Raw genomic sequence first — 27,974 nt, 5'->3', positions numbered from 1 at the left:
GGAGAGGAGTTATACCAAACTATCTAGGTCCAATAGGGGAGAGGAGTTATACCAAACTATCTAGGTCCAATAGGGGAGAGGCGTTATACCAAACTATCTAGGTCCAATAGGGGAGAGGAGTTATACCAAACTATCTAGGTCCAATAGGGGAGAGGAGTTATACCAAACTATCTAGGTCCAATAGGGGAGAGGAGTTATACCAAACTATCTAGGTCCAATAGGGGAGAGGAGTTATACCAAACTATCTAGGTCCAATAGGGGAGAGGCGTTGTGCCGTGAGGTGTTGCTTTATCTGTTTTTTAAAACCAGGTTTGCTGTTTATTTGACCAATATGAGATGGAAGGAAGTTCCATGCAATAATGGCTCTATATAATACTGTATGCTTTCTTGAATTTGTTCTGGATTTGGGGACTGTGAAAAGACCCCTGGTGGCATGTCTGGTGGGGTAAGTGTGTGTATCAGAGCTGTGTGTAAGTTGACTATTACATTTTTGGGGGATTTTCAACACATTGTTTCTTATAAATATAAGTGATGCAGTCAGTCTCTCCTAAACTCTTAACCAAGAGAGACTGGCATGCATAGTATTTATATCAGCCCTCTGACTAACGACTTTCGTCGTCGGATGAGGAAGAGTAGTCGAACCAAAGCTCAGCGTTTCTTTATCAAACTGAACACAAAATACAAAATAACAAGAGAATAAATGAAACCGAAACAGTAAGGTGCAAACATTAATACAGAAAACAACTACCCACAAACCCCTGTGGGGAAAAGATACCTAAGTATGGTTCCCAATCAGAGACAACGATAGACAGCTGTCCCTGATTGAGAACCATACCCGGCCAAACACATAGAAATAGAAAACATAGAAAAGGACATAGAATGCCCACCCAAATCACACCCTGACCAAACCAAAATAGAGACATAAAAAGCTCTCTACGGTCAGGGCGTGGCACTCTGATTACAATGAAGAGCAAGACGTGCCGCTCTGTCCGGGCCAGCTGCAGCTTAACTAGGTCTTTCCTTACAGCACTGGACCACACGACTGGACAATAATCAAGATTAGACTAAACTAGAGCCTGCAGGACTTGCTTTTTGGAATGCAGTATCAAAAAAGCAGAGCATCTCTTTATCACAGACAGACCTCTCCTCATCTTTACAACCACTGAATCTATATATTTTGACCATGACAGTTTACAATCTAAGGTAACGCCAAGTAATTAGGTCTCCTCACCTTGTTCAACAGCCAAACCATTCATAACCAGATTCAGCTGTGATCTAGAACTTAGGGAATGATTGTACCAAATACAATGCTCTTAGTTTTAGAGATGTTCAGGAACGGTTTATTACTGGCCACCCATTCCAAAACAGACTGCAACTCTTTGTTAAGGGTTTCAGTGACTTCATTAGCTGTGGTTGCTGATGAGTATATGGTTGAATCATCAGCATACATGGACCATGGACACACATGCTTTGTTTAATGCCAGTGGCAGGTCATTGGTAAAAATATAAAAGAGTAGAGGGCCTAGAGAGCTGACCTGCGGTACACCACACTTTACATGTTTGACATTAGAGACGCTTCCATTAAAGAAAACCCTTTGAGTTTTATTAGATAGATATCTCTGAAACCACAATATGGTTGAAAAGCAATAACACATAAACTATCGGTCAAACGTTTTAGACACACCTACTCATTCATGTGCTTTTCTTTATATTTTACTATTGTCTACATTGTAGAATAATAGTGAAGACATCAAAAGTATGAAATAACACAGATGGAATCATGAAGAAAACAAATAAAGTGTTAAACAAATCAAAATATGTTTAACATTTGAGATTCTTCCAATCAAATCAAACTTAATTTGTCACGTGCGCCAAATACAACAAGTGTAGACCTTACCATAAAATGCTTACTTACAAGCCCTTAACCAACAGTGCAGTTCAAGAAAGAGTTAAGAAAATATTTACCAAATAAACTAAAGTAAAAGATTATAAAAAGTAACACAATAAAATAAAGAGGCCATATACAGGGTTACCGATAACGAGTCAATGTGCGGGGGTACAGGAAAGAGGTAATATGTACATGTAGGAAGGGGTGAATTGACTGCATAGATAATAAACAGCGAGTAGTAGCAGTGTACAAAAAAGAGAGGTGTGTGTGTGTTAGAGTGTTGACTCACCATGCAGTGTGGTATACTGTTGACTCACCCTGCAGTGTGTTATAGTGTTGACTCACCCTGCAGTGTGTTAGAGTGTTGACTCACCCTGCAGGTTTTATAGTGTTGACTCACCCTGCAGTGTGTTATAGTGTTGACTCACCCTGCAGTGTGTTATAGTGTTGACTCACCCTGCAGTGTGTTATAGTGTTGACTCACCCTGCAGTGTGTTAGAGTGTTGACTCACCTTGCAGTGTGTTATAGTGTTGACTCACCCTGCAGTGTGTTATAGTGTTGACTCACCCTGCAGTGTGTTATAGTGTTGACTCACCCTGCAGTGTGTTAGAGTGTTGACTCACCTTGCAGTGTGTTATAGTGTTGACTCACCCTGCAGTGTGTTATAGTGTTGACTCACCCTGCAGTGTGTTAGATTGTTGACTCACCCTGCAGTGTGTTATAGTGTTGACTCACCCTGCAGTGTGTTATAGTGTTGACTCACCCTGCAGTGTGTTATAGTGTTGACTCACCCTGCAGTGTGTTAGATTGTTGACTCACCCTGCATTGTGTTATAGTGTTGACTCACCCTGCAGTGTGTTATAGTGTTGACTCACCCTGCAGTGTGTTAGAGTGTTGACTCACCCTGCAGGTTTTATAGTGTTGACTCACCCTGCAGTGTGTTAGAGTGTTGACTCACCTTGCAGTGTGTTAGAGTGTTGACTCACCCTGCAGTGTGTTAGAGTGTTGACTCACCCTGCAGTGTGTTAGAGTGTTGACTCACCCTGCAGTGTGTTAGAGTGTTGACTCACCCTGCAGTGTGTTATAGTGTTGACTCACCCTGCAGTGTGTTATAGTGTTGACTCACCCTGCAGTGTGTTAGAGTGTTGACTCACCTTGCAGTGTGTTATAGTGTTGACTCACCCTGCAGTGTGTTATAGTGTTGACTCACCCTGCAGTGTGTTAGATTGTTGACTCACCCTGCAGTGTGTTATAGTGTTGACTCACCCTGCAGTGTGTTATAGTGTTGACTCACCCTGCAGTGTGTTATAGTGTTGAATCACCCTGCAGTGTGTTAGATTGTTGACTCACCCTGCAGTGTGTTATAGTGTTGACTCACCCTGCAGTGTGAGCTGTTTGAGGACTTCCTGCATCCTCTTCAGAACAGGAACTGACACCTGGTACTGCACCTGGTCCAGCTTAGAGGTACGGCACTGCCCAAAGAGACCGTCTGTAACACACAGCAAATCACATTAAAATACACACACACACAAACACACACACACACACACACGCACACGCACACAGCAAATCACATGAAAACATACACACACACGCACACAGCAAATCACATTTACAGAGCATATATGCACACACACAAACACAGCTGATATATGCACATACACACACACACACACACACACACACACACACACACACACACACACACACACACACACACACACACACACACACACACACACACACACACACACACACACACACACACACACACACATATACATATACACACACACACACACACACACACACACACACACACACACACACACACACACACACACACACACACACACACACACACACACACACACACACACAGTAGTGAACCCAGCCCTCTCTCTCCGCTCTCCTCCATAGTGATCCCAGCCCTCTCTCTCCTCTCTCCTCCATAGTGATCCCTGCCCTCTCTCACCTCTCTCCTCCATAGTGAACCCAGCCCTCTCTCTCCTCTCTCCTCCATAGTGATCCCAGCCCTCTCTCTCCTCCATATTGAACCCAGCCCTCTCTCTCCTCTCTCCTCCATAGTGAACCCAGCCCTCTCTCTCCTCTCTCCTCCATAGTGATCCCAGCCCTCTCTCTCCTCTCTCCTCCATAGTGATCCCAGCCCTCTCTCTCCTCTCTCCTCCATAGTGAACCCAGCCCTCTCTCTCCTCTCTCCTCCATAGTGAACCCAGCCCTCTCTCTCCTCCATAGTGAACCCAGCCCTCTCTCTCCTCTCTCCTCCATAGTGATCCCAGCCCTCTCTCTCCTCTCTCCTCCATAGTGATCCCAGCCCTCTCTCTCCTCCATAGTGATCCCAGCCCTCTCTCTCCTCTCTCCTCCATAGTGAACCCAGCCCTCTCTCTCCTCTCTCCTCTATGGTGAACCCTTCCCTCTCTCTCCTCTCTCCTCCATAGTGAACCCAGCCCTCTCTCTCCTCCATAGTGAACCCAGCCCTCTCTCTCCTCTCTCCGTCATAGTGAACCCAGCCCTCTCTCTCCTCCATAGTGAACCCTTCCCTCTCTCTCCTCTCTCCTCCATAGTGAACCCAGCCCTCTCTCTCCTTCATAGTAGCCCAGCCCTCTCTCTCCTCCATAGTGAAACCATCCCTCTCTCTCCTCTCTCCTCCATAGTGAACCCAGCCCTCTCTCTCCTCCATAGTGAACCCTTCCCTCTCTCTCCTCTCTCCTCCATAGTGAACCCAGCCCTCTCTCTCCTCCATAGTGAACCCAGCCCTCTCTCTCCTCTCTCCGTCATAGTGAACCCAGCCCTCTCTCTCCTCCATAGTGAACCCAGCCCTCTCTCTCCTCCATAGTGAACCCAGCCCTCTCTCTCCTCCCTAGTGAACCCATCCCTCTCTCTCCTCTCTCCTCCATAGTGAACCCAGCCCTCTCTCTCCTCTCTCCTCCATAGTGATCCCAGCCCTCTCTCTCCTCTCTCCTCCATAGTGATCCCAGCCCTCTCTCTCCTCTCTCCTCCATAGTGAACCCAGCCCTCTCTCTCCTCCATAGTGATCCCAGCCCTCTCTTTCTTCTCTCCTCCATAGTGAACCCAGCCCTCTCTCTCCTCCATAGTGAACCCAGCCCTCTCTCTCCTCTCTCCTCCATAGTGAACCCAGCCCTCTCTCTCCTCTCTCCTCCATAGTGATCCCAGCCCACTCTCTCCTCTCTCCTCCATAGTGAACCCAGCCCTCTCTCTCCTCTCTCCTCCATAGTGAACCCTTCCCTCTCTCTCCTCTCTCCTCCATAGTGAACCCAGCCCTCTCTCTCCTCTCTCCTCCATAGTGATCCCAGCCCTCTCTCTCCTCTCTCCTCCATAGTGATCCCAGCCCTCTCTCTCCTCTCTCCTCCATAGTGAACCCAGCCCTCTCTCTCCTCTCTCCTCCATAGTGAACCCAGCCCTCTCTCTCCTCCATAGTGAACCCAGCCCTCTCTCTCCTCTCTCCTCCATAGTGATCCCAGCCCTCTCTCTCCTCTCTCCTCCATAGTGATCCCAGCCCTCTCTCTCCTCCATAGTGATCCCAGCCCTCTCTCTCCTCTCTCCTCCATAGTGAACCCAGCCCTCTCTCTCCTCTCTCCTCTATGGTGAACCCTTCCCTCTCTCTCCTCTCTCCTCCATAGTGAACCCAGCCCTCTCTCTCCTCCATAGTGAACCCAGCCCTCTCTCTCCTCTCTCCGTCATAGTGAACCCAGCCCTCTCTCTCCTCCATAGTGAACCCTTCCCTCTCTCTCCTCTCTCCTCCATAGTGAACCCAGCCCTCTCTCTCCTTCATAGTAGCCCAGCCCTCTCTCTCCTCCATAGTGAAACCATCCCTCTCTCTCCTCTCTCCTCCATAGTGAACCCAGCCCTCTCTCTCCTCCATAGTGAACCCTTCCCTCTCTCTCCTCTCTCCTCCATAGTGAACCCAGCCCTCTCTCTCCTCCATAGTGAACCCAGCCCTCTCTCTCCTCTCTCCGTCATAGTGAACCCAGCCCTCTCTCTCCTCCATAGTGAACCCAGCCCTCTCTCTCCTCCATAGTGAACCCAGCCCTCTCTCTCCTCCCTAGTGAACCCATCCCTCTCTCTCCTCTCTCCTCCATAGTGAACCCAGCCCTCTCTCTCCTCTCTCCTCCATAGTGATCCCAGCCCTCTCTCTCCTCTCTCCTCCATAGTGATCCCAGCCCTCTCTCTCCTCTCTCCTCCATAGTGAACCCAGCCCTCTCTCTCCTCCATAGTGATCCCAGCCCTCTCTTTCTTCTCTCCTCCATAGTGAACCCAGCCCTCTCTCTCCTCCATAGTGAACCCAGCCCTCTCTCTCCTCTCTCCTCCATAGTGAACCCAGCCCTCTCTCTCCTCTCTCCTCCATAGTGATCCCAGCCCACTCTCTCCTCTCTCCTCCATAGTGAACCCAGCCCTCTCTCTCCTCTCTCCTCCATAGTGAACCCTTCCCTCTCTCTCCTCTCTCCTCCATAGTGATCCCAGCCCTCTCTCTCCTCTCTCCTCCATAGTGAACCCAGCCCTCTCTCTCCTCTCTCCTCCATGGTGAACCCTTCCCTCTCTCTCCTCTCTCCTCCATAGTGAACCCAGCCCTCTCTCTCCTCCATAGTGAACCCAGCCCTCTCTCTCCTCTCTCCGTCATAGTGAACCCAGCCCTCTCTCTCCTCTCTCCTCCATAGTGAACCCAGCCCTCTCTCTCCTCCTTAGTGAACCCAGCCCTCTCTCTCCTCCATAGTGAATCCAGGCCTCTCTCTCCTCCATAGTAAACCCAGCCCTCTCTCTCCTCTCTCCTCCATAGTGAACCCAGCCCTCTCTCTCCTCTCTCCTCCATAGTGAACCCAGCCCTCTCTCTCATCTATCCTCCATAGTGAACCCAGCCCTCTCTCTCCTCTCTCCTCCATAGTGATCCCAGCCCTCTCTCTCCTCTCTCCTCCATAGTGAACCCAGCCCTCTCTCTCCTCTCTCCTCCATAGTGATCCCAGCCCTCTCTCTCCTCCATATTGAACCCAGCCCTCTCTCTCCTCTCTCCTCCATAGTGAACCCAGCCCTCTCTCTCCTCTCTCCTCCATAGTGATCCCAGCCCTCTCTCTCCTCTCTCCTCCATAGTGATCCCAGCCCTCTCTCTCCTCTCTCCTCCATAGTGAACCCAGCCCTCTCTCTCCTCTCTCCTCCATAGTGAACCCAGCCCTCTCTCTCCTCCATAGTGAACCCAGCCCTCTCTCCTCTCACCTCCATAGTGATCCCAGCCCTCTCTCTCCTCTCTCCTCCATAGTGATCCCAGCCCTCTCTCTCCTCCATAGTGATCCCAGCCCTCTCTCTCCTCTCTCCTCCATAGTGAACCCAGCCCTCTCTCTCCTCTCTCCTCTATGGTGAACCCTTCCCTCTCTCTCCTCTCTCCTCCATAGTGAACCCAGCCCTCTCTCTCCTCCATAGTGAACCCAGCCCTCTCTCTCCTCTCTCCGTCATAGTGAACCCAGCCCTCTCTCTCCTCCATAGTGAACCCTTCCCTCTCTCTCCTCTCTCCTCCATAGTGAACCCAGCCCTCTCTCTCCTTCATAGTAGCCCAACCCTCTCTCTCCTCCATATTGAAACCATCCCTCTCTCTCCTCTCTCCTCCATAGTGAACCCAGCCCTCTCTCTCCTCCATAGTGAACCCTTCCCTCTCTCTCCTCTCTCCTCCATAGTGAACCCAGCCCTCTCTCTCCTCCATAGTGAACCCAGCCCTCTCTCTCCTCTCTCCGTCATAGTGAACCCAGCCCTCTCTCTCCTCCATAGTGAACCCAGCCCTCTCTCTCCTCCATAGTGAACCCAGCCCTCTCTCTCCTCCCTAGTGAACCCATCCCTCTCTCTCCTCTCTCCTCCATAGTGAACCCAGCCCTCTCTCTCCTCTCTCCTCCATAGTGATCCCAGCCCTCTCTCTCCTCTCTCCTCCATAGTGATCCCAGCCCTCTCTCTCCTCTCTCCTCCATAGTGAACCCAGCCCTCTCTCTCCTCCATAGTGATCCCAGCCCTCTCTTTCTTCTCTCCTCCATAGTGAACCCAGCCCTCTCTCTCCTCCATAGTGAACCCAGCCCTCTCTCTCCTCTCTCCTCCATAGTGAACCCAGCCCTCTCTCTCCTCTCTCCTCCATAGTGATCCCAGCCCACTCTCTCCTCTCTCCTCCATAGTGAACCCAGCCCTCTCTCTCCTCTCTCCTCCATAGTGAACCCTTCCCCTCTCTCTCCTCTCTCCTCCATAGTGATCCCAGCCCTCTCTCTCCTCTCTCCTCCATAGTGAACCCAGACCTCTCTCTCCTCTCTCCTCCATGGTGAACCCTTCCCTCTCTCTCCTCTCTCCTCCATAGTGAACCCAGCCCTCTCTCTCCTCCATAGTGAACCCAGCCCTCTCTCTCCTCTCTCCGTCATAGTGAACCCAGCCCTCTCTCTCCTCTCTCCTCCATAGTGAACCCAGCCCTCTCTCTCCTCCTTAGTGAACCCAGCCTCTCTCTCTCCTCCATAGTGAATCCAGGCCTCTCTCTCCTCCATAGTAAACCCAGCCCTCTCTCTCCTCTCTCCTCCATAGTGAACCCAGCCCTCTCTCTCCTCTCTCCTCCATAGTTAACCCAGCCCTCTCTCTCATCTATCCTCCATAGTGAACCCAGCCCTCTCTCTCCTCCGTAGTGAACCCAGCCCTCTCTCTCCTCTCTCCTCCATAGTGAACCCATCCCTCTCTCTCCTCCATAGTGAACCCATCCCTCTCTCTCCTCCATAGTGAACCCAGCCCTCTCTCTCCTCCATAGTGAACCCAGGCCTCTCTCTCCTCTCTCCTCCATAGTGAACCCAGCCCTCTCTCTCCTCCATAGTGAACCCAGCCCTCTCTCTCCTCTCTCCTCCATAGTGAACCCAGCCCTCTCTCTCCTCTCTCCTCCATAGTGAACCCAGCCCTCTCTCTCCTCTCTCCTCCATAGTGAACCCAGCCCTCTCTCTCCTCCATAGTGAACCCAGCCCTCTCTCTCCTCTCTCCTCCATAGTGATCCCAGCCCTCTCTCTCCTCTCTCCTCCATAGTGAACCCAGCCCTCTCTCTCCTCTCTCCTCCATAGTGAACCCTTCCATCTCTCTCCTCTCTCCTCCATAGTGAACCCAGCCCTCTCTCTCTCCTCTCTCCTCCATAGTGATCCCAGCCCTCTCTCTCCTCTCTCCTCCATAGTGAACCCAGCCCTCTCTCTCCTCTCTCCTCCATAGTGAACCCAGCCCTCTCTCTCCTCCATAGTGATCCCAGCCCTCTCTCTCCTCTCTCCTCCATAGTGAACCCAGCCCTCTCTCTCCTCCATAGTGAACCCAGCCCTCTCTCTCCTCTCTCCTCCATAGTGATCCCAGCCCTATCTCTCCTCTCTCCTCCATAGTGAACCCAGCCCTCTCTCTCCTCTCTCCTCCATAGTGAACCCTTCCCTCTCTCTCCTCTCTCCTCCATAGTGAACCCAGCCCTCTCTCTCCTCTCTCCTCCATAGTGATCCCAGCCCTCTCTCTCCTCTCTCCTCCATAGTGATCCCAGCCCTCTCTCTCCTCTCTCCTCCATAGTGAACCCAGCCCTCTCTCTCCTCTCTCCGCCATAGTGAACCCTTCCCTCTCTCTCCTCTCTCCTCCATAGTGAACCCAGCCCTCTCTCTCCTCTCTCCTCCATAGTGAACCCAGCCCTCTCTCTCCTCTCTCCTCCATAGTGAACCCAGCCCTCTCTCTCCTCCATAGTGAACCCAGCCCTCTCTCTCCTCTCTCCTCCATAGTGAACCCTTCCCTCTCTCTCCTCTCTCCTACATAGTGAACCCATCCCTCTCTCTCCTCTCTCCTCCATAGTGAACCCATCCCTCTCTCTCCTCTCTCCTACATAGTGAACCCATCCCTCTCTCTCCTCTCTCCTCCATAGTGAACCCATCCCTCTCTCTCCTCTCTCCTCCATAGTGAACCCAGCCCTCTCTCTCCTCTCTCCTCCATAGTGATCCCAGCCCTCTCTCTCCTCTCTCCTCCATAGTGAACCCAGCCCTCTCTCTCCTCTCTCCTCCATAGTGAACCCATCCATCTCTCTCCTCCATAGTGAACCCAGCCCTCTCTCTCCTCCATAGTGAACCCAGCCCCTCTCTCTCCTCTCTCCTCCATAGTGAACCCAGCCCTCTCTCTCCTCCATAGTGATCCCAGCCCTCTCTCTCCTCTCTCCTCCATAGTGATCCCGGCCCTCTCTCTCCTCTCTCCTCCATAGTGAACCCAGCCCTCTCTCTCCTCTCTCCTCCATAGTGAACCCAGCCCTCTCTCTCCTCCATAGTGATCCCAGCCCTCTCTCTCCTCTCTCCTCCATAGTGAACCCAGCCCTCTCTCTCCTCTCTCCTCCATAGTGATCCCAGCCCTCTCTCTCCTCTCTCCTCCATAGTGAACCCAGCCCTCTCTCTCCTCTCTCCTCCATAGTGAACCCTTCCCTCTCTCTCCTCTCTCCTCCATAGTGAACCCAGCCCTCTCTCTCCTCTCTCCTCCATAGTGATCCCAGCCCTCTCTCTCCTCTCTCCTCCATAGTGAACCCCAGCCCTCTCTCTCCTCCATAGTGATCCTCCATAGTGAACCCAGCCCTCTCTCTCCTCTCTCCTCCATAGTGAACCCTTCCCTCTCTCTCCTCTCTCCTCCATAGTGAACCCAGCCCTCTCTCTCCTCTCTCCTCCATAGTGAACCCTTCCCTCTCTCTCTCCTCTCTCCTCCATAGTGAACCCAGCCCTCTCTCTCCTCTCTCCTCCATAGTGATCCCAGCCCTCTCTCTCCTCTCTCCTCCATAGTTATCCCAGCCCTCTCTCTCCTCTCTCCTCCATAGTGAACCCAGCCCTCTCTCTCCTCTCTCCTCCATAGTGAACCCTTCCCTCTCTCTCCTCTCTCTCCTACATAGTGAACCCAGCCCTCTCTCTCCTCTCTCCTCCATAGTGATCCCAGCCCTCTCTCTCCTCTCTCCTCCATAGTGAACCCATCCCTCTCTCTCCTCTCTCCTCCATAGTGAACCCAGCCCTCTCTCTCCTCTCTCCTCCATAGTGAACCCAGCCCTCTCTCTCCTCTCTCCTCCATAGTGAACCCATCCATCTCTCTCCTCCATAGTGAACCCAGCCCTCTCTCTCCTCCATAGTAAAACCCAGCCCTCTCTCTCCTCTCTCCTCCATAGTGAACCCTTCCCTCTCTCTCCTCTCTCCTCCATAGTGAACCCAGCCCTCTCTCTCCTCTCTCCTCCATAGTGATCCCAGCCCTCTCTCTCCTCTCTCCTCCATAGTGAACCCTTCCCTCTCTCTCCTCTCTCCTCCATAGTGAACCCAGCCCTCTCTCTCCTCTCTCCTCCATAGTGATCCCAGCCCTCTCTCTCCTCTCTCCTCCATAGTGATCCCAGCCCTCTCTCTCCTCTCTCCTCCATAGTGAACCCAGCCCTCTCTCTCCTCTCTCCTCCATAGTGAACCCTTCCCTCTCGCTCCTCTCTCCTCCATAGTGAACCCAGCCCTCTCTCTCCTCTCTCCTCCATAGTGAACCCTTCCCTCTCTCTCCTCTCTCCTCCATAGTGAACCCAGCCCTCTCTCTCCTCTCTCCTCCATAGTGATCCCAGCCCTCTCTCTCCTCTCTCCTCCATAGTGATCCCAGCCCTCTCTCTCCTCTCTCCTCCATAGTGATCCCAGCCCTCTCTCTCCTCTCTCCTCCATAGTGATCCCAGCCCTCTCTCTCCTCTCTCCTCCATAGTGAACCCTTCCCTCTCTCTCCTCTCTCCTCCATAGTGAACCCAGCCCTCTCTCTCTCCTCTCTCCTCCATAGTGATCCCAGCCCTCTCTCTCCTCTCTCCTCCATAGTGAACCCAGCCCTCTCTCTCCTCTCTCCTCCATAGTGAACCCAGCCCTCTCTCTCCTCCATAGTGATCCCATCCCTCTCTCTCCTCTCTCCTCCATAGTGAACCCAGCCCTCTCTCTCCTCCATAGTGAACCCAGCCCTCTCTCTCCTCTCTCCTCCATAGTGATCCCAGCCCTATCTCTCCTCTCTCCTCCATAGTGAACCCAGCCCTCTCTCTCCTCTCTCCTCCATAGTGATCCCAGCCCTCTCTCTCCTCTCTCCTCCATAGTGATCCCAGCCCTCTCTCTCCTCTCTCCTCCATAGTGAACCCAGCCCTCTCTCTCCTCTGTCCGCCATAGTGAACCCTTCCCTCTCTCTCCTCTCTCCTCCATAGTGAACCCAGCCCTCTCTCTCCTCTCTCCTCCATAGTGAACCCAGCCCTCTCTCTCCTCTCTCCTCCATAGTGAACCCAGCCCTCTCTCTCCTCCATAGTGAACCCAGCCCTCTCTCTCCTCTCTCCTCCATAGTGAACCCTTCCCTCTCTCTCCTCTCTCCTACATAGTGAACCCAGCCCTCTCTCTCCTCTCTCCTCCATAGTGATCCCAGCCCTCTCTCTCCTCTCGCCTCCATAGTGAACCCATCCCTCTCTCTCCTCTCTCTCCTCCATAGTGAACCCATCCCTCTCTCTCCTCTCTCCTACATAGTGAACCCAGCCCTCTCTCTCCTCTCTCCTCCATAGTGATCCCAGCCCTCTCTCTCCTCTCGCCTCCATAGTGAACCCATCCCTCTCTCTCCTCTCTCCTCCATAGTGAACCCAGCCCTCTCTCTCCTCTCTCCTCCATAGTGAACCCAGCCCTCTCTCTCCTCTCTCCTCCATAGTGATCCCAGCCCTCTCTCTCCTCTCTCCTCCATAGTGAACCCAGCCCTCTCTCTCCTCTCTCCTCCATAGTGAACCCATCCATCTCTCTCCTCCATAGTGAACCCAGCCCTCTCTCTCCTCCATAGTGAACCCAGCCCTCTCTCTCCTCTCTCCTCCATAGTGAACCCAGCCCTCTCTCTCCTCCATAGTGATCCCAGCCCTCTCTCTCCTCTCTCCTCCATAGTGATCCCAGCCCTCTCTCTCCTCTCTCCTCCATAGTGAACCCAGCCCTCTCTCTCCTCTCTCCTCCATAGTGAACCCAGCCCTCTCTCTCCTCCATAGTGATCCCAGCCCTCTCTCTCCTCTCTCCTCCATAGTGAACCCAGCCCTCTCTCTCCTCTCTCCTCCATAGTGATCCCAGCCCTCTCTCTCCTCTCTCCTCCATAGTGAACCCAGCCCTCTCTCTCCTCTCTCCTCCATAGTGAACCCTTCCCTCTCTCTCCTCTCTCCTCCATAGTGAACCCAGCCCTCTCTCTCCTCTCTCCTCCATAGTGATCCCAGCCCTCTCTCTCCTCTCTCTCCTCTCTCCTCCATAGTGATCCCAGCCCTCTCTCTCCTCTCTCTCCTCTCTCCTCCATAGTGAACCCAGCCCTCTCTCTCCTCTCTCCTCCATAGTGAACCCTTCCCTCTCTCTCCTCTCTCCTCCATAGTGAACCCAGCCCTCTCTCTCCTCTCTCCTCCATAGTGATCCCAGCCCTCTCTCTCCTCTCTCCTCCATAGTGAACCCTTCCCTCTCTCTCCTCTCTCCTCCATAGTGAACCCAGCCCTCTCTCTCCTCTCTCCTCCATAGTGATCCCAGCCCTCTCTCTCCTCTCTCCTCCATAGTGATCCCAGCCCTCTCTCTCCTCTCTCCTCCATAGTGAACCCAGCCCTCTCTCTCCTCTCTCCTCCATAGTGAACCCTTCCCTCTCTCTCCTCTCTCCTACATAGTGAACCCAGCCCTCTCTCTCCTCTCTCCTCCATAGTGATCCCAGCCCTCTCTCTCCTCTCTCCTCCATAGTGAACCCATCCCTCTCTCTCCTCTCTCCTCCATAGTGAACCCAGCCCTCTCTCTCCTCTCTCCTCCATAGTGAACCCAGCCCTCTCTCTCCTCTCTCCTCCATAGTGAACCCATCCATCTCTCTCCTCCATAGTGAACCCAGCCCTCTCTCTCCTCCATAGTAAAACCCAGCCCTCTCTCTCCTCTCTCCTCCATAGTGAACCCTTCCCTCTCTCTCCTCTCTCCTCCATAGTGAACCCAGCCCTCTCTCTCCTCTCTCCTCCATAGTGATCCCAGCCCTCTCTCTCCTCTCTCCTCCATAGTGAACCCTTCCCTCTCTCTCCTCTCTCCTCCATAGTGAACCCAGCCCTCTCTCTCCTCTCTCCTCCATAGTGATCCCAGCCCTCTCTCTCCTCTCTCCTCCATAGTGATCCCAGCCCTCTCTCTCCTCTCTCCTCCATAGTGAACCCAGCCCTCTCTCTCCTCTCTCCTCCATAGTGAACCCTTCCCTCTCTCTCCTCTCTCCTCCATAGTGAACCCAGCCCTCTCTCTCCTCTCTCCTCCATAGTGAACCCTTCCCTCTCTCTCCTCTCTCCTCCATAGTGAACCCAGCCCTCTCTCTCCTCTCTCCTCCATAGTGATCCCAGCCCTCTCTCTCCTCTCTCCTCCATAGTGATCCCAGCCCTCTCTCTCCTCTCTCCTCCATAGTGATCCCAGCCCTCTCTCTCCTCTCTCCTCCATAGTGATCCCAGCCCTCTCTCTCCTCTCTCCTCCATAGTGAACCCTTCCCTCTCTCTCCTCTCTCCTCCATAGTGATCCCAGCCCTCTCTCTCCTCTCTCCTCCATAGTGAACCCAGCCCTCTCTCTCCTCTCTCCTCCATAGTGATCCCAGCCCCCTCTCTCCTCTCTCCTCCATAGTGAACCCATCCATCTCTCTCCTCCATAGTGAACCCAGCCCTCTCTCTCCTCTCTCCTCCATAGTGATCCCAGCCCCCTCTCTCCTCTCTCCTCCTTAGTGAACCCATCCATCTCTCTCCTCCATAGTGAACCCAGCTCTCTCTCTCCTCCATATTGAACCCAGCCCTCTCTCTCCTCTCTCCTCCATAGTGAACCCAGCCCTCTCTCTCCTCCATAGTGATCCCAGCCCTCTCTCTCCTCTCTCCTCCATAGTGATCCCAGCCCTCTCTCTCCTCTCTCCTCCATAGTGAACCCAGCCCTCTCTCTCCTCTCTCCTCCATAGTGAACCCAGCCCTCTCTCTCCTCCATAGTGATCCCAGCCCTCTCTCTCCTCTCTCCTCCATAGTGAACCCAGCCCTCTCTCTCCTCCATAGTGATCCCAGCCCTCTCTCTCCTCTCTCCTCCATAGTGAACCCAGCCCTCTCTCTCCTCCATTTAAAAAAAAAAAAATTACTAGGCAAGTCAGTTAAGAACAAATTCTTATTTTCAATGACGGCCTAGGAACAGTGGGTTAACTGCCTGTTCAAGGGCAGAACGACAGATTTTGTACCTTGTCAGCTCAGGGGATTTGAACTTGCAACCTTTCAGTTACTAGTCCAATGCTCTAACCACTAGGCTACACTGCCGCCCAGCCCTCTCTCTCCTCTCGCCTCCATAATGAACACAACTCTCTTTCCTCTTATCATACCATGAAAAACACCCAAAGACATGAGTCACTGCTATTTATAGGAAGAGGACAGAGAAATGGTGGAACGGGGGGGAGTGGTGGAATGGTGAATTGAGGAAAATGATGAAACAGAGAAGCTGAATGTATTTATTGGGAGTTAAAGGGATGTACACTGCAGTATATTGTCTTCTTTTTCATGACCGGACAAAATAGCGTGTGACAGAAAAAGCCAAAATAGATATCATATGGATATATATAAATACATTTTAATATGGATATATATAAACACATTTAATAGCCAGCATCATTGTGAAAGCCATTACATAAGCATAAACTGTAGGAAGGTCATAATGCATTATAACTGCCTTATAACTGCCTCATAATGCATTATAACTGCCTCATAATGCATTATAACTGCCTCATAATTCATTATAACTGCCTTATAACTGCCTCATAATGCATTATAACTGCCTTATAACTGCCTCATAATGCATTATAACTGCCTCATAATGCATTATAACTGCCTCATAATGCATTATAACTGCCTTATAATGCATTATAACTGCCTCATAATGCATTATAACTGCCTCATAATGCATTATAACTGCCTTATAACTGCCTCATAATGCATTATAACTGCCTCATAATGCATTATAACTGCCTTATAACTGCCTCATAATGCATTATAACTGCTTTATAATTGCCTCATAATGCATTATAACTGCCTTATAACTGCCTCATAATTCATTATAACTGCCTCATAATGCATTATAACTGCCTCATAATGCATTATAACTGCCTTATAATGCATTATAACTGTTAGCTTTAAGTAGTGTTTAACTTGTGTTTCTGTCTGTAGATGCGTAGGTCAATTAGCCTGGCTACCCAGACTCATTCTTTCCGGCCAAAGGCCACGCTAACAGACGTTAGTTTGAGTCTGGATAGGAGTACTTCCCCAACAAACACATTCTAAAAGTTCTGATTGGTCCCAAACACTGATGGGCTGGGCCTGAACCAGAATTGTCTTTGGCTTTGATACTCTGATTGGTTAGAGATGATCCAACTGCTGATGCCGTTTGTACAACACCCTTCAAAGATGGCAGTCTCAGACTGAAGTATGTAACGATTATAGAGCATCGGAATAATTCAGTATGAATCATCAGGCAACAGGTAACTACTTTAGAATCCATTATTTACCACCCAATCTGCTATCTGAAACTATCAGAGAGACAAGGCAGACCAATCTGCTATCTGAAACTATCAGAGAGACAAGACAGACCAATCTGCTATCTGAAACTAACAGAGAGACAAGACAGACCAATCTGCTATCTGAAACTATCAGAGAGACAAGACAGACCTATCTGCTATCTGAAACTGACAGAGAGTCAAGACAGACCAAACTGCTATCTGAAACTAACAGAGAGACAAGACAGACCAATCTGCTATCTGAAACTAACAGAGAGACAGACAGAGAGACAGACAAGACAATGCAGACCGACAAGACAGAGAGACAGACAATGCAGACTGACAAGACAGAGAGACAGACAAGACAGAGAGACAGACAAGACAATGCAGACCGTCAAGACAGAGAGACAGACAAGACAATACAGACCGACAAGACAGAGAGATAGATAAGACAATGCAGACTGACAAGACAATGCAGACTGACAAGACAATGCAGACCGACAAGACAGAGAGACAGACAAGACAATGCAGACCGACAAGACAATGCAGACCGACAAGACAGGGCAAGGTAAGCTCTCTACAGTCAAATCTGTGTGTGTGTGTGTTGGGTGTGTTGTGTGTGTTGTGTGTGTGTGTGTTGTGTGTGTGTGTGTGTTGTGTTGTGTGTGTGTGTTGTGTTGTGTGTGTGCGTTGTGTGTGTGTTGTGTGTGTGTGTGTTGTGTGTTGTGTGTGTTGTGTGTGTGTGTGTTGTGTGTTGTGTGTGTTGTGTGTGTGTGTGTATGTGTGTGTCTGTTGTGTGTGTGTGTGTGTGTTGTGTGTGTGCATATATAAGCTCTGCAAATAGGAAGTAATAATAAGCTATGTGATCGCACTGCTAACTCATTCTGACTCACTTCTTCATACGCACATGAGAAAAAGAGAGTGTGACAGAGAGAGAGAGAGAGAGAGAGAGAGAGAGAGAGAGAGAGAGAGAGAGACAGAGAGTTAGGCAGAGAAGAGAGACAGAGAGAGAGAGAGAGAGAGACAGAGAGACAGAGAGAGAGAGAGAGAGAGACAGAGAGAGAGAGAGAGAGAGAGAGAGAGAGAGAGAGAGAGAGAAGGTAGACAGAGAGATAAGGTGGGCAGAGAGATACGGTGGACAGAGAGATAAAAAGGGAGAGAGAGTAATTGAGTGAGTGATATATAGAGAAAGAGAGAGGAGAATAGATAATATTGCATAAGAGGAAGATGAGTAATGTATGGCTGGTGATAGAGGAGGAGATAAAAGAACGTGATTGGAGGAGAAAGGAGAAGGGGAGGAGAAAGGAGAAGGGGAGGAGAAAGGAGAAGGGGAGGAGAAAGGAGAAGGGGAGGAGAAAGGAAGAGTGAGCGTGTAGGTATGTGAGGAGAAGTGTGTAAGCAGCGTAACATGCTAGTGACTCATCTTCTGCCTGAGCAGCAGGAAGAAGATGAGTCATGTATTTCCAATTTCTTTAATGAAGTCTGGGTTCCTGCTCTTAGGCCAAAGAGCGATAAAGCGAGAGAAAGCAAGAGAGTGAAGAGAGAGGGAGAGAGAATAGAGAGAAGAGAGAGGGAGATAGATAAGAGGGATAGAGAAGAGAGGGAGAGAGAAGAGAGGGAGAGAGAGAGAGAAGAGAGGGAGAGAGAGAGAGAGAGAGAGAGAGAGAGAGAGAGGGGACAGACAGACAGACAGACAGACAGACAGACAGACAGACAGACAGAGAGTCAGACAGACAGAGAGGTGAGCGAGAGTTGAGCGAGAGGTGAGCGAGAGGTGGAGCGAGAGGTGAGCGAGGTGAGCGAGAGGTGGAGCGAGAGGTGGAGCGAGAGGTGGTGCGAGAGCGTAAACCAAGCGAAAACACCAGACACTATGAAACACAACACTTTTACTATCTCATCCTGGAACACACAAGGTCTGAGGTCATCTGCCTTTGGCCTAAAGAGCATAAACTGAGACTTCATCAAATAAATATCCCCCCAATAGAATCCCCATACTTTAATGAAGACAGCTTCTCCATCCTGGAGGCGGAGATCAACCATTTACAGGCTCAGGGACATGTACTAGTCTGTGGCGAACTAAATGCCAGAACTGGACAATAACCTGACACCCTCGGCACACAGGGGGACAAACACCTACCTGCAGGTGACAGCATTCCCTCCCCCATATGCCCCCCTAGGCACAACTATGACAACATAACCAACAAAAACGGGTCACAACTCCTGCAGCTCTGTCGCACATATGTACATAGTCAATAGTAGGCTTCGAGGGGACTCCTACGGTAGGTACACCTATAGCTCATCTCTTGGCAGTAGTACTGTAGACTATTTTATCACTGACCTCAACCCAGATTCTCTCAGAGCGTTCATAGTCAGCCAACTGACACCCCTATCAGATCACAGCAAAATCACAGTCTACTTGAACAGAGCAATACTCAATCATGAGACACCAAAGCCATAAGGAACTGAGTAATATTAAGAAATGCTATAGAATACTATGGTAAAGTAGCATAGAAACCTACAAAAACAATTAGGCAACAACCAATTCAACTTCCTGGACAAAACATTTCACTGTAATAGGTGTGAACGTGTCAGTAGAAAAACAGTATATTTAACCTCTCATCTTCCTATCGAATATTTTTTCAAGCAAAAAAACCTAAGAAAATGTATACATTAATGACAAAATGGTTTGTTGAAGAATGCAAAACAAATTGAGAAACCGATTCAACCAAAAACACAGAGACCCCCAAAAACCTGAGCCTTCGCTATATTGAATCACTAAAACAATGCAGAAATACACTATGGAAAAAGAAGAAACAGCACGTGTCAAGGTTGTGCTGGTGGAGAAGTCAGGTGCAGGAGAGGGTTGTGATCTACTGGTGAGGAGTCAGGTGCAGGAGAGGGTTGTGATCTACTGGTGAGGAGTCAGGTGCAGGAGAGGGTTGTGATCTACTGGTGAGGAGTCAGGTGCAGGAGAGGGAGAGCAGAGAGTGAACACGCGCAGACTTTATTTAGGCAGGAGAAACCAACAGATGGACGCCACCGCGTCAAAACCTCCAGCCAAAAGGTAAAACGTGCAAGGCGCGAAACAGTCACAAAAATAAATGTTTAACAATTAAACATCCTATGTGAAATACCACAGAATACAGGGGAAAAACCAGCCTTCTCACGAAACACGTAACAAAAACAATTCCACACAAAGACATGAGGGGGAACAGAGGAATAAATACATGCAGTGTGATTGGGGAATGAAAACCAGGTGTGCAGGGAACAAGACAAAACAAATGGATATATGAAAAATGGAGCGGCGATGGCTAGAAAGCCGGTGACGTCGACCGCCGAACGAACAAGGAGAGGAGCCGACTTCGGAGGAAGTCGTCACAGCACGTCTGAAATCAGCTCAATGTATAGAAAGAACTTGTGAAATATTTTATTTTGTATTTTTTTAAGAATCCATATAATCTAATCTGGAGAAAACCAAACAGAAAACATGAAGAATTATCTATCTAACATGGAGATGAATGTGTAAACCACTTCTCCAATCTTTTTGGCTCTATAACAAAGAATAAAGAGCAAGAACATATACATGATCAAATACAAATCTTAGAATCAACTATTAAAGACGACCAGAACACACTGGATTCAGTGCATTCGGAAAGTTTTCAGACCCCTTGACAAAACTAAAACAGGTTTTTAGAATTGTTTTCAAATGTATTAAGATAAAAAAAATGAAATAGCACGTTTACATAAGTATTCAGACCCTTTACTCAGTACTTTGTTGAAGCTTTTTTGGCAGTGATTACAGCCTCGAGTCTTCTTGGGTATGACACTACAAGCTTGGTACATCTGTATTTGAGGTGTTTCTTCCATTTCTGCAGATCCTCTCAAGCTTTGTCGGGTTAGATGGGAGTGTCGCTGCACAGCTATTTTCAGGTCTATCCAGAGATGTTCGATCAGGTTTAAGTCCGGGCTCTGCCTAGGCCACTCAAGAACATTCAGAGACCTGTCCCAAAGCCACTCCTGCGTTGTCTTGACGTTGAGCTTAGGGTCGTTGTCCTGTTGGAAGGGGAACCTTTGCCCCAGTCTAAAATCTGGAGCCAGTTATCAGGGTCTCTCTGTACTTTGCTCCGCCCATGTTTCCCTCGATCCTGACTAGTCTCCCAGATGCTGCAGCTGAAAAAACATCCCCTCAGCATGATGCTACCACCACCTTGCTTCACCATAGGAATGGTGCCAGGTTTCCTCCAGACGTGACACTTGGCAATCAGGCCAAAGAGTTCAATCTTGGTTTCATCAGACCAGAAATTCTTGTTTCTCATGGTCTGAGAGTTCATTAGGTGCCTTTTGACAAACTCCAAGTGGGCTTTCATGTGCCTTTTACTGTGGAGTGGCTTCCGTTTGTCCATCCTACCATAAAGGCCTGATTGGTGGAGTGCTACAGAGATGGTTGTCCTTCTGGAAGTTTCTCCCATCTCCACAGAGGAACTCTGGAGCTCTGTCAGAGTGACCATCGGGTTCTTGGCCACTTCCCTGACCAAGGACCTTCTCCCCCGATATCCTACTGAGTGGCGCAGCATTCTAAGACACTGCATTGCAATACTTGAGCCAACACTACAGACCAGGTTCGATCCCGGGCTGTGTCTCAACCGGCCGTGACTGGGAGACCCACAAGGTGGTGCACAATTGGCCCAGCGTCATCTGGGTTAGGGGAGGCCACTGTGTTCTTGGGAACCTTCAATGCTGCAGAAATACAGTGCCTTGCGAAAGTATTCGGCCCCCTTGAACTTTGCGACCTTTTGCCACATTTCAGGCTTCAAACATAAAGATATAAAACTGTATTTTTTTGTGAAGAATCAACAACAAGTGGGACACAATCATGAAGTGGACCGACATTTACTGGATATTTCAAACTTTTTTAACAAATCAAAAACTGAAAAATTGGGCGTGCAAAATTAAGAGGTATGTGATTGTAGGTGGAGTGTAAGAGGTTTGTGATTGTAGGTGGAGTGAAAGAGGTATGTGATTGTAGGTGGAGTGTAAGAGGTTTGTGATTGTAGGTGGAGTGAAAGAGGTCTTATCTAGTGCATAGACAGAGTACATACTACGTGCATAGACAGAGTACATACTACGGGTATGTCATGACGTTGGCCTGTTGGGGGAGGTTTATGACCCCCATAAATACCTTCCCCCCGTTCCACTCTCTCTACTCTATAGAGTTGACTCTTGAAACACCCTTTGTTAGCATAGAGATTCTGGAAACATCAAAAGGTGGGAAACGGAACCATATTTCGGTACTTGATTACTGATGATAGGACAACATAAACGGTATCTTGGAAAATCTACACAATGTAGTTATCAGATTCACATGGAATTGTTGTGCAATTTAAATGTTTAAATATGATACTATTTGCGAAAAGATTAAATGTAATTTTGAGCTTCTAGAACGATTTGTCATAAGAACACCACTCTGCTCACACAGAGGCCCCACCCAAGTGAACAGACATGTAAACTATGAAATACGCTCACCACCATAAACCCGTTGACGAAAATTAAAATTCCTGTTCCAATGATGTGAGGACTACGTTAAAAAGGACAGGGTCACCTACAGAACTAAGCCAACCTCAGCGTGAGCTCTGGTTGAACGACAAGAACCTAACGAAATTAGCATAGAATTTTAACGTGAAGATGACGATCCACAAGCCGAAAGGATGAATTTTGACTATACCAGCCAGAATATAGCATGAGCTGAAAGTATGGCAACTTGGTTTGAACTTTGAACCCTTATTCACTCAATAAGTTATACCTCCTAGCCATTGCGTTAGCGCAGCAACCGTAGACGTGGGCTAGGAAAGGACGGATAGAGTAACTGTCCTACCACACGACGACGGTACTACCAAGTTTCCGTTCTACCACCAGACATTCTTCAAAGGACAACCCGGCCTTCCATCTACGACCAACCGATCGAAGCGCAGCTCAGAGTTAATATTTATTGCATTTTCCTTTTCCCAAAATCTTTTTGTTCCTCAGTCTTCCCGTGCTTTCATTCAAAACCCAACCCACTTTCTTTGTGTAACCAGCCGTCATATCTGTTCCGTCCACTAGGGATGTTTTCCTTTATGACATAAGTTGTAATCAATGTATGATCCATTCTGTGTAGATGTAATTCTGTGTGATTATTTAGGTATTTAGTAAATAAATAATTAAACCAAATGTTGTATTGCTGATTCAACTTGTTAGCCAGGGTTCGTGAAGACAAACCAAGAATTTACAACTTTCAGATGAGACTGAAATAAGGTGACGATTAATATTGACTGCTATTGATGTAAAATATTATTAGGTCTTTAAGAGTATACTTGTTATGGCTGCAATCCCGTTAACGGGATAATTGTCATCAACAACCGCTGAATTGCATAGAGCCACATTCCAAAAATATTACAAAAAATATTTATATTCATGAAATCACAAGTGCAATATAGGAAAACACGGTTTAGCCTTTTGTTAATCCACCTGTCGTGTCAGATTTTGAAATTATGCTTTACAGCGAAAGCAATCCAAGCGTTTGTGTAAGTTTATCGATCGCTCGACAAAACATTATGTACCCTTAGCATCAAGTAGCTTGCATCAAGTAGCTTGGTCACAAAAATCAGAAAAGCAATCAGATTAATTGTTTACCTTTGATGATCTTCAGATGTTTTCACTCACGAGACTCCCAGTTACACAATAAATGTTCCTTTTGTTCCATAAAGAATATTTTTATATCCAAAATACCTCCATTTGGTTGGTGCATTATGTTCAGAAATCCACAGGAAAGAGCGGTCACGACAACGCAGACAAATTCCAAATAGTTTCCGTAATGTCTACAGAAACATGTCAACGTTTTTTATAATCAATCCTCATGTTGTTTTTAAAATATATAATCGATAATATATCAACCGCAACTGTATTTTTCAGTAGGAGAGGGAAAGGCAATGGCTGCCCAAACTCTGTTGTGCGAGCAAAACTCATGCAAACACTTGACGCGATGTTATCTTCCTGGCTCATTTTTCTAAATAAAAGCCTGAAACTATGTCTGAAGACTGTTGACACCTTGAGGAAGTGATATGAAAATGAATCTGGTTGATATCCCTTTAAATGGAGCAAAGGCAGGCTATGTTTTCAAAATAGAAGTTTTCAAAATAGAAGCCACTTCCTGGTTTGATTTTCCTCAGGGTTTCGCCTGCAATATCAGTTCTGTTATACTAACAGTCAATATTTTGACAGTTTTGGAAATTTTAGAGTGTTTTCTATCCAATACTAATAATAATATGCATATATTAGCAAATGAGACTGAGGAGCTGGCCGTTTACTCTGGGCACCTTTTCATCCAAGCTACTCAACTACTCTGCCCCTGCAGCTGTAAGAAGTTTTAAACAGCTTGGAAAAATTCCAGGAAATGATGTCATGGCTTTAGAAGCTTCTGATAGGCTAATTGACATCATCTGAGTCAATTGGAGGTATACCTGTGGATATATTTCAAGGCCTACCTTCAACCTCAGTGCCTCTTTGCTTGACATCATGGGATAATCAAAAGAAATCAGCCAAGACCTCAGAAAATAAATTGTAGACCTCCACAAGTCTGATGGTACCACGTTCATCTGTACAAACAATAGTACACAAGTATAAACACCATGGGACCAGGCAGGCGTCATACTGCTCAGGAAGGAGACACGTTCTGTCTCCTAGAGATGAACGGACTTTGATGCGAAAAGTGAAAATCAATCCCAGAACAATAACAAAGGACCTTGTGAAGATACTGGAGGAAACAGGTACAAAAGTATCTACATCTATCATATATCCACAGTAAAACTAGTTCTATATCGACATTTTTATTTTATTTTTATTTCACCTTTATTTAACCAGGTAGGCTAGTTGAGAACAAGTTCTCATTTGCAACTGCGACCTGGCCAAGATAAAGCATAACAGTGTGAGCAGACAACAAAGAGTTACACATGGAGTAAACAATTAACAAGTCAATAACACAGTAGAAAACAAAGGGGGAGTCTATATACAATGTGTGCAAAAGGCATGAGGAGGTAGGCAGATAATTACAATTTTGCAGATTAACACTGGAGTGATGAATGATCAGATGGTCATGTACAGGTAGAGATATTGGTGTGCAAAAGAGCAGAAAAGTAAATAAATAAAAACAGTATGGGGATGAGGTAGGTGAAAAAGGGTGGGCTATTTACCAATAGACTATGTACAGCTGCAGCGATCGGTTAGCTGCTCAGATAGCTGATGTTTGAAGTTGGTGAGGGAGATAAAAGTCTCCAACTTCAGCGATTTTTGCAATTCGTTCCAGTCACAGGCAGCAGAGTACTGGAACGAAAGGCGGCCAAATGAGGTGTTGGCTTTAGGGATGATCAGTGAGATACACCTGCTGGGTGTTGCCATCGTGACCAGTGAGCTGAGATAAGGCGGAGCTTTACCTAGCATGGACTTGTAGATGACCTGGAGCCAGTGGGTCTGGCGACGAATATGTAGCGAGGGCCAGCCGACTAGAGCATACAAGTCGCAGTGGTGGGTGGTATAAGGTGCTTTAGTGACAAAACGGATGGCACTGTGATAGACTGCATCCAGTTGGCTGAGTAGAGTGTTGGAAGCCATTTTGTAGATGACATCGCCGAAGTCGAGGATCGGTAGGATAGTCAGTTTTACTAGGGTAAGCTTGGCGGCGTGAGTGAAGGATGCTTTGTTGCGGAATAGAAAACCGACTCTTGATTTGATTTTCGATTGGAGATGTTTGATATGAGTCTGGAAGGAGAGTTTGCAGTCTAGCCAGACACCTAGGTACTTATAGACGTCCACATATTCTAGGTCGGAACCATCCAGGGTGGTGATGCTAGTCGGGCATGCGGATGCAGGCAGCGACCGGTTGAAAAGCATGCATTTGGTTTTACTAGCGTTTAAGAGCAGTTGGAGGCCACGGAAGGAGTGTTGTATGGCATTGAAGCTTGTTTGGAGGTTAGATAGCACAGTGTCCAAAGACGGGCCGAAAGTATATAGAATGGTGTCGTCTGCGTAGAGGTGGATCAGGGAATCGCCCGCAGCAAGAGCAACATCATTGATATACACAGAGAAAAGAGTCGGCCCGAGAATTGAACCCTGTGGCACCCCCTTAGAGACTGCCAGAGGACCGGACAGAATGCCCTCCGATTTGACACACTGAACTCTGTCTGCAAAGTAATTGGTGAACCAGGCAAGGCAGTCATCCGAAAAACCGAGGCTCCTGAGTCTGCCGATAAGAATATGGTGATTGACAGAGTCGAAAGCCTTGGCAAGGTCGATGAAGACGGCTGCACAGTACTGTCTTTTATCGATGGCGGTTATGATATCGTTGAGTACCTTGAGTGTGGCTGAGGTGCACCCATGACCGGCTCGGAAACCAGATTGCACAGCGGAGAAGGTACGGTGGGATTCGAGATGGTCAGTGACCTGTTTGTTGACTTGGCTTTCGAAGACCTTAGATAGGCAGGGCAGGATGGATATAGGTCTGTAACAGTTTGGGTCCAGGGTGTCTCCCCCTTTGAAGAGGGGGATGACTGCGGCAGCTTTCCAATCCTTGGGGATCTCAGACGATATGAAAGAGAGGTTGAACAGGCTGGTAATAGGGGTTGCGACAATGGTGGCAGATAGTTTCAGAAATAGAGGGTCCAGATTGTCAAGCCCAGCTGATTTGTACGGGTCCAGGTTTTGCAGCTCTTTCAGAACATCTGCTATCTGGATTTGGGTAAAGGAGAACCTGGAGAGGCTTGGGCGAGGAGCTGCGGGAGGGGGGCGGAGCTGTTGGCCGAGGTTGAAGTAGCCAGGCGGAAGGCATGGCCAGCCGTTGAGAAATGCTTATTGAAGTTTTCGATAATCATGGATTTATCAGTGGTGACCGTGTTACCTAGCCTCAGTGCAGTGGGCAGCTGGGAGGAGGTGCTCTTGTTCTCCATGGACTTCACAGTGTCCCAGAACTTTTTGGAGTTGGAGCTACAGGATGCAAACTTCTGCCTGAAGAAGCTGGCCTTAGCTTTCCTTACTGACTGCGTGTATTGGTTCCGGACTTCCCTGAACAGTTGCATATCACGGGGACTATTCAATGCTATTGCAGTCCGCCACAGGATGTTTTTGTGCTGGTCGAGGGCAGTCAGGTCTGGGGTGAACCAACGGCTGTATCTGTTCTTAGTTCTGCATTTTTTGAACGGAGCATGCTTATCTAAAATGGTGAGGAAGTTACTTTTAAAGAATGACCAGGCATCCTCAACTGACGGGATGAGGTCAATGTCCTTCCAGGATACCCGGGCCAGGTCGATTAGAAAGGCCTGCTCACAGAAGTGTTTTAGGGAGCGTTTGACAGTGATGAGGGGTGGTCGTTTGACTGCGGCTCCGTAGCGGATACAGGCAATGAGGCAGTGATCGCTGAGATCCTGGTTGAAGACAGCGGAGGTGTATTTGGAGGGCCAGTTGGTCAGGATGACGTCTATGAGGGTGCCCTTGTTTACAGAGTTAGGGTTGTACCTGGTGGGTTCCTTGATGATTTGTGTGAGATTGAGGGCATCTAGCTTAGATTGTAGGACTGGCGGGGTGTTAAGCATATCCCAGTTTAGGTCACCTAACAGAACTCTGAAGCTAGATGGGGGGCGATCAATTCACAAATGGTGTCCAGGGCACAGCTGGGAGCTGAGGGGGGTCGGTAGCAGGCGGCAACCGTGAGAGACTTATTTCTGGAGAGAGTAATTTTCAAAATTAGTAGTTCGAACTGTTTGGGTATGGACCTGGAAAGTATGACATTACTTTGCAGGCTATCTCTGCAGTAAACTGCAACTCCTCCCCCTTTGGCAGTTCTATCTTGACGGAAGATGTTATAGTTGGGTATGGAAATCTCTGAATTTTTGGTGGCCTTCCTGAGCCAGGATTCAGACACAGCAAGGACATCAGGGTTAGCAGAGTGTGCTAAAGCAGTGAGTAAAACAAACTTAGGGAGGAGGCTTCTGATGTTGACATGCATGAAACCAAGGCTTTTTCGATCACAGAAGTCAACAAATGAGGGTGCCTGGGGACATGCAGGGTCTGGGTTTACCTCCACATCACCCGCGGAACAGAGAAGGAGTAGTATGAGGGTGCGGCTAAAGGCTATCAAAACTGGTCGCCTAGAGCGTTGGGGACAGAGAATAAGAGGAGCAGGTTTCTGGGCATGGTAGAATATATTCAGGGCATAATGCGCAGACAGGGGTATGGTGGGGTGCGGGTACAGCGGAGGTAAGCCCAGGCACTGGGTGATGATGAGAGAGGTTGTATCTCTGGACATGCTGGTAGTAATGGGTGAGGTCACCGCATGTGTGGGAGGTGGGACAAAGGAGTTATCAAGGGTATGAAGAGTGGAACTAGGGGCTCCATTGTGAACTAAAACAATGATAACTAACCTGAACAACAGTATACAAGGCATATTGACATTTGAGAGAGACATACAGCGAGGCATACAGTAATCACAGGTGTTGAATTGGGAAAGCTAGCTAAAACAGTAGGTGA

The 27,974-nt window shown here is 48.6% G+C and overlaps 1 protein-coding gene across 3 annotated transcripts in view; it reads right to left on the bottom strand.

Annotated features, from left to right (window-relative positions):
* The window catches only part of LOC109882462 (receptor-type tyrosine-protein phosphatase-like N), a 92,103-nt gene that overhangs the window by 48,140 nt on the left and 15,989 nt on the right, over positions 1 to 27,974 (bottom strand). For all 3 annotated transcript variants that reach the window (XM_031806094.1, XM_031806096.1, XM_031806095.1), the window contains exon 3: positions 3,268 to 3,378. In XM_031806094.1, the coding sequence (XP_031661954.1) occupies positions 3,268 to 3,378 (111 nt within the window). The remainder of the gene's footprint in view (positions 1 to 3,267; positions 3,379 to 27,974) is intronic.

The sequence above is a fragment of the Oncorhynchus kisutch genome, linkage group LG26 (genome assembly GCF_002021735.2).
Source record: "Oncorhynchus kisutch isolate 150728-3 linkage group LG26, Okis_V2, whole genome shotgun sequence".
NCBI classification, from domain to species: domain Eukaryota; kingdom Metazoa; phylum Chordata; class Actinopteri; order Salmoniformes; family Salmonidae; genus Oncorhynchus; species Oncorhynchus kisutch.
This window is presented reverse-complemented; position numbering and strand designations above follow the sequence as displayed.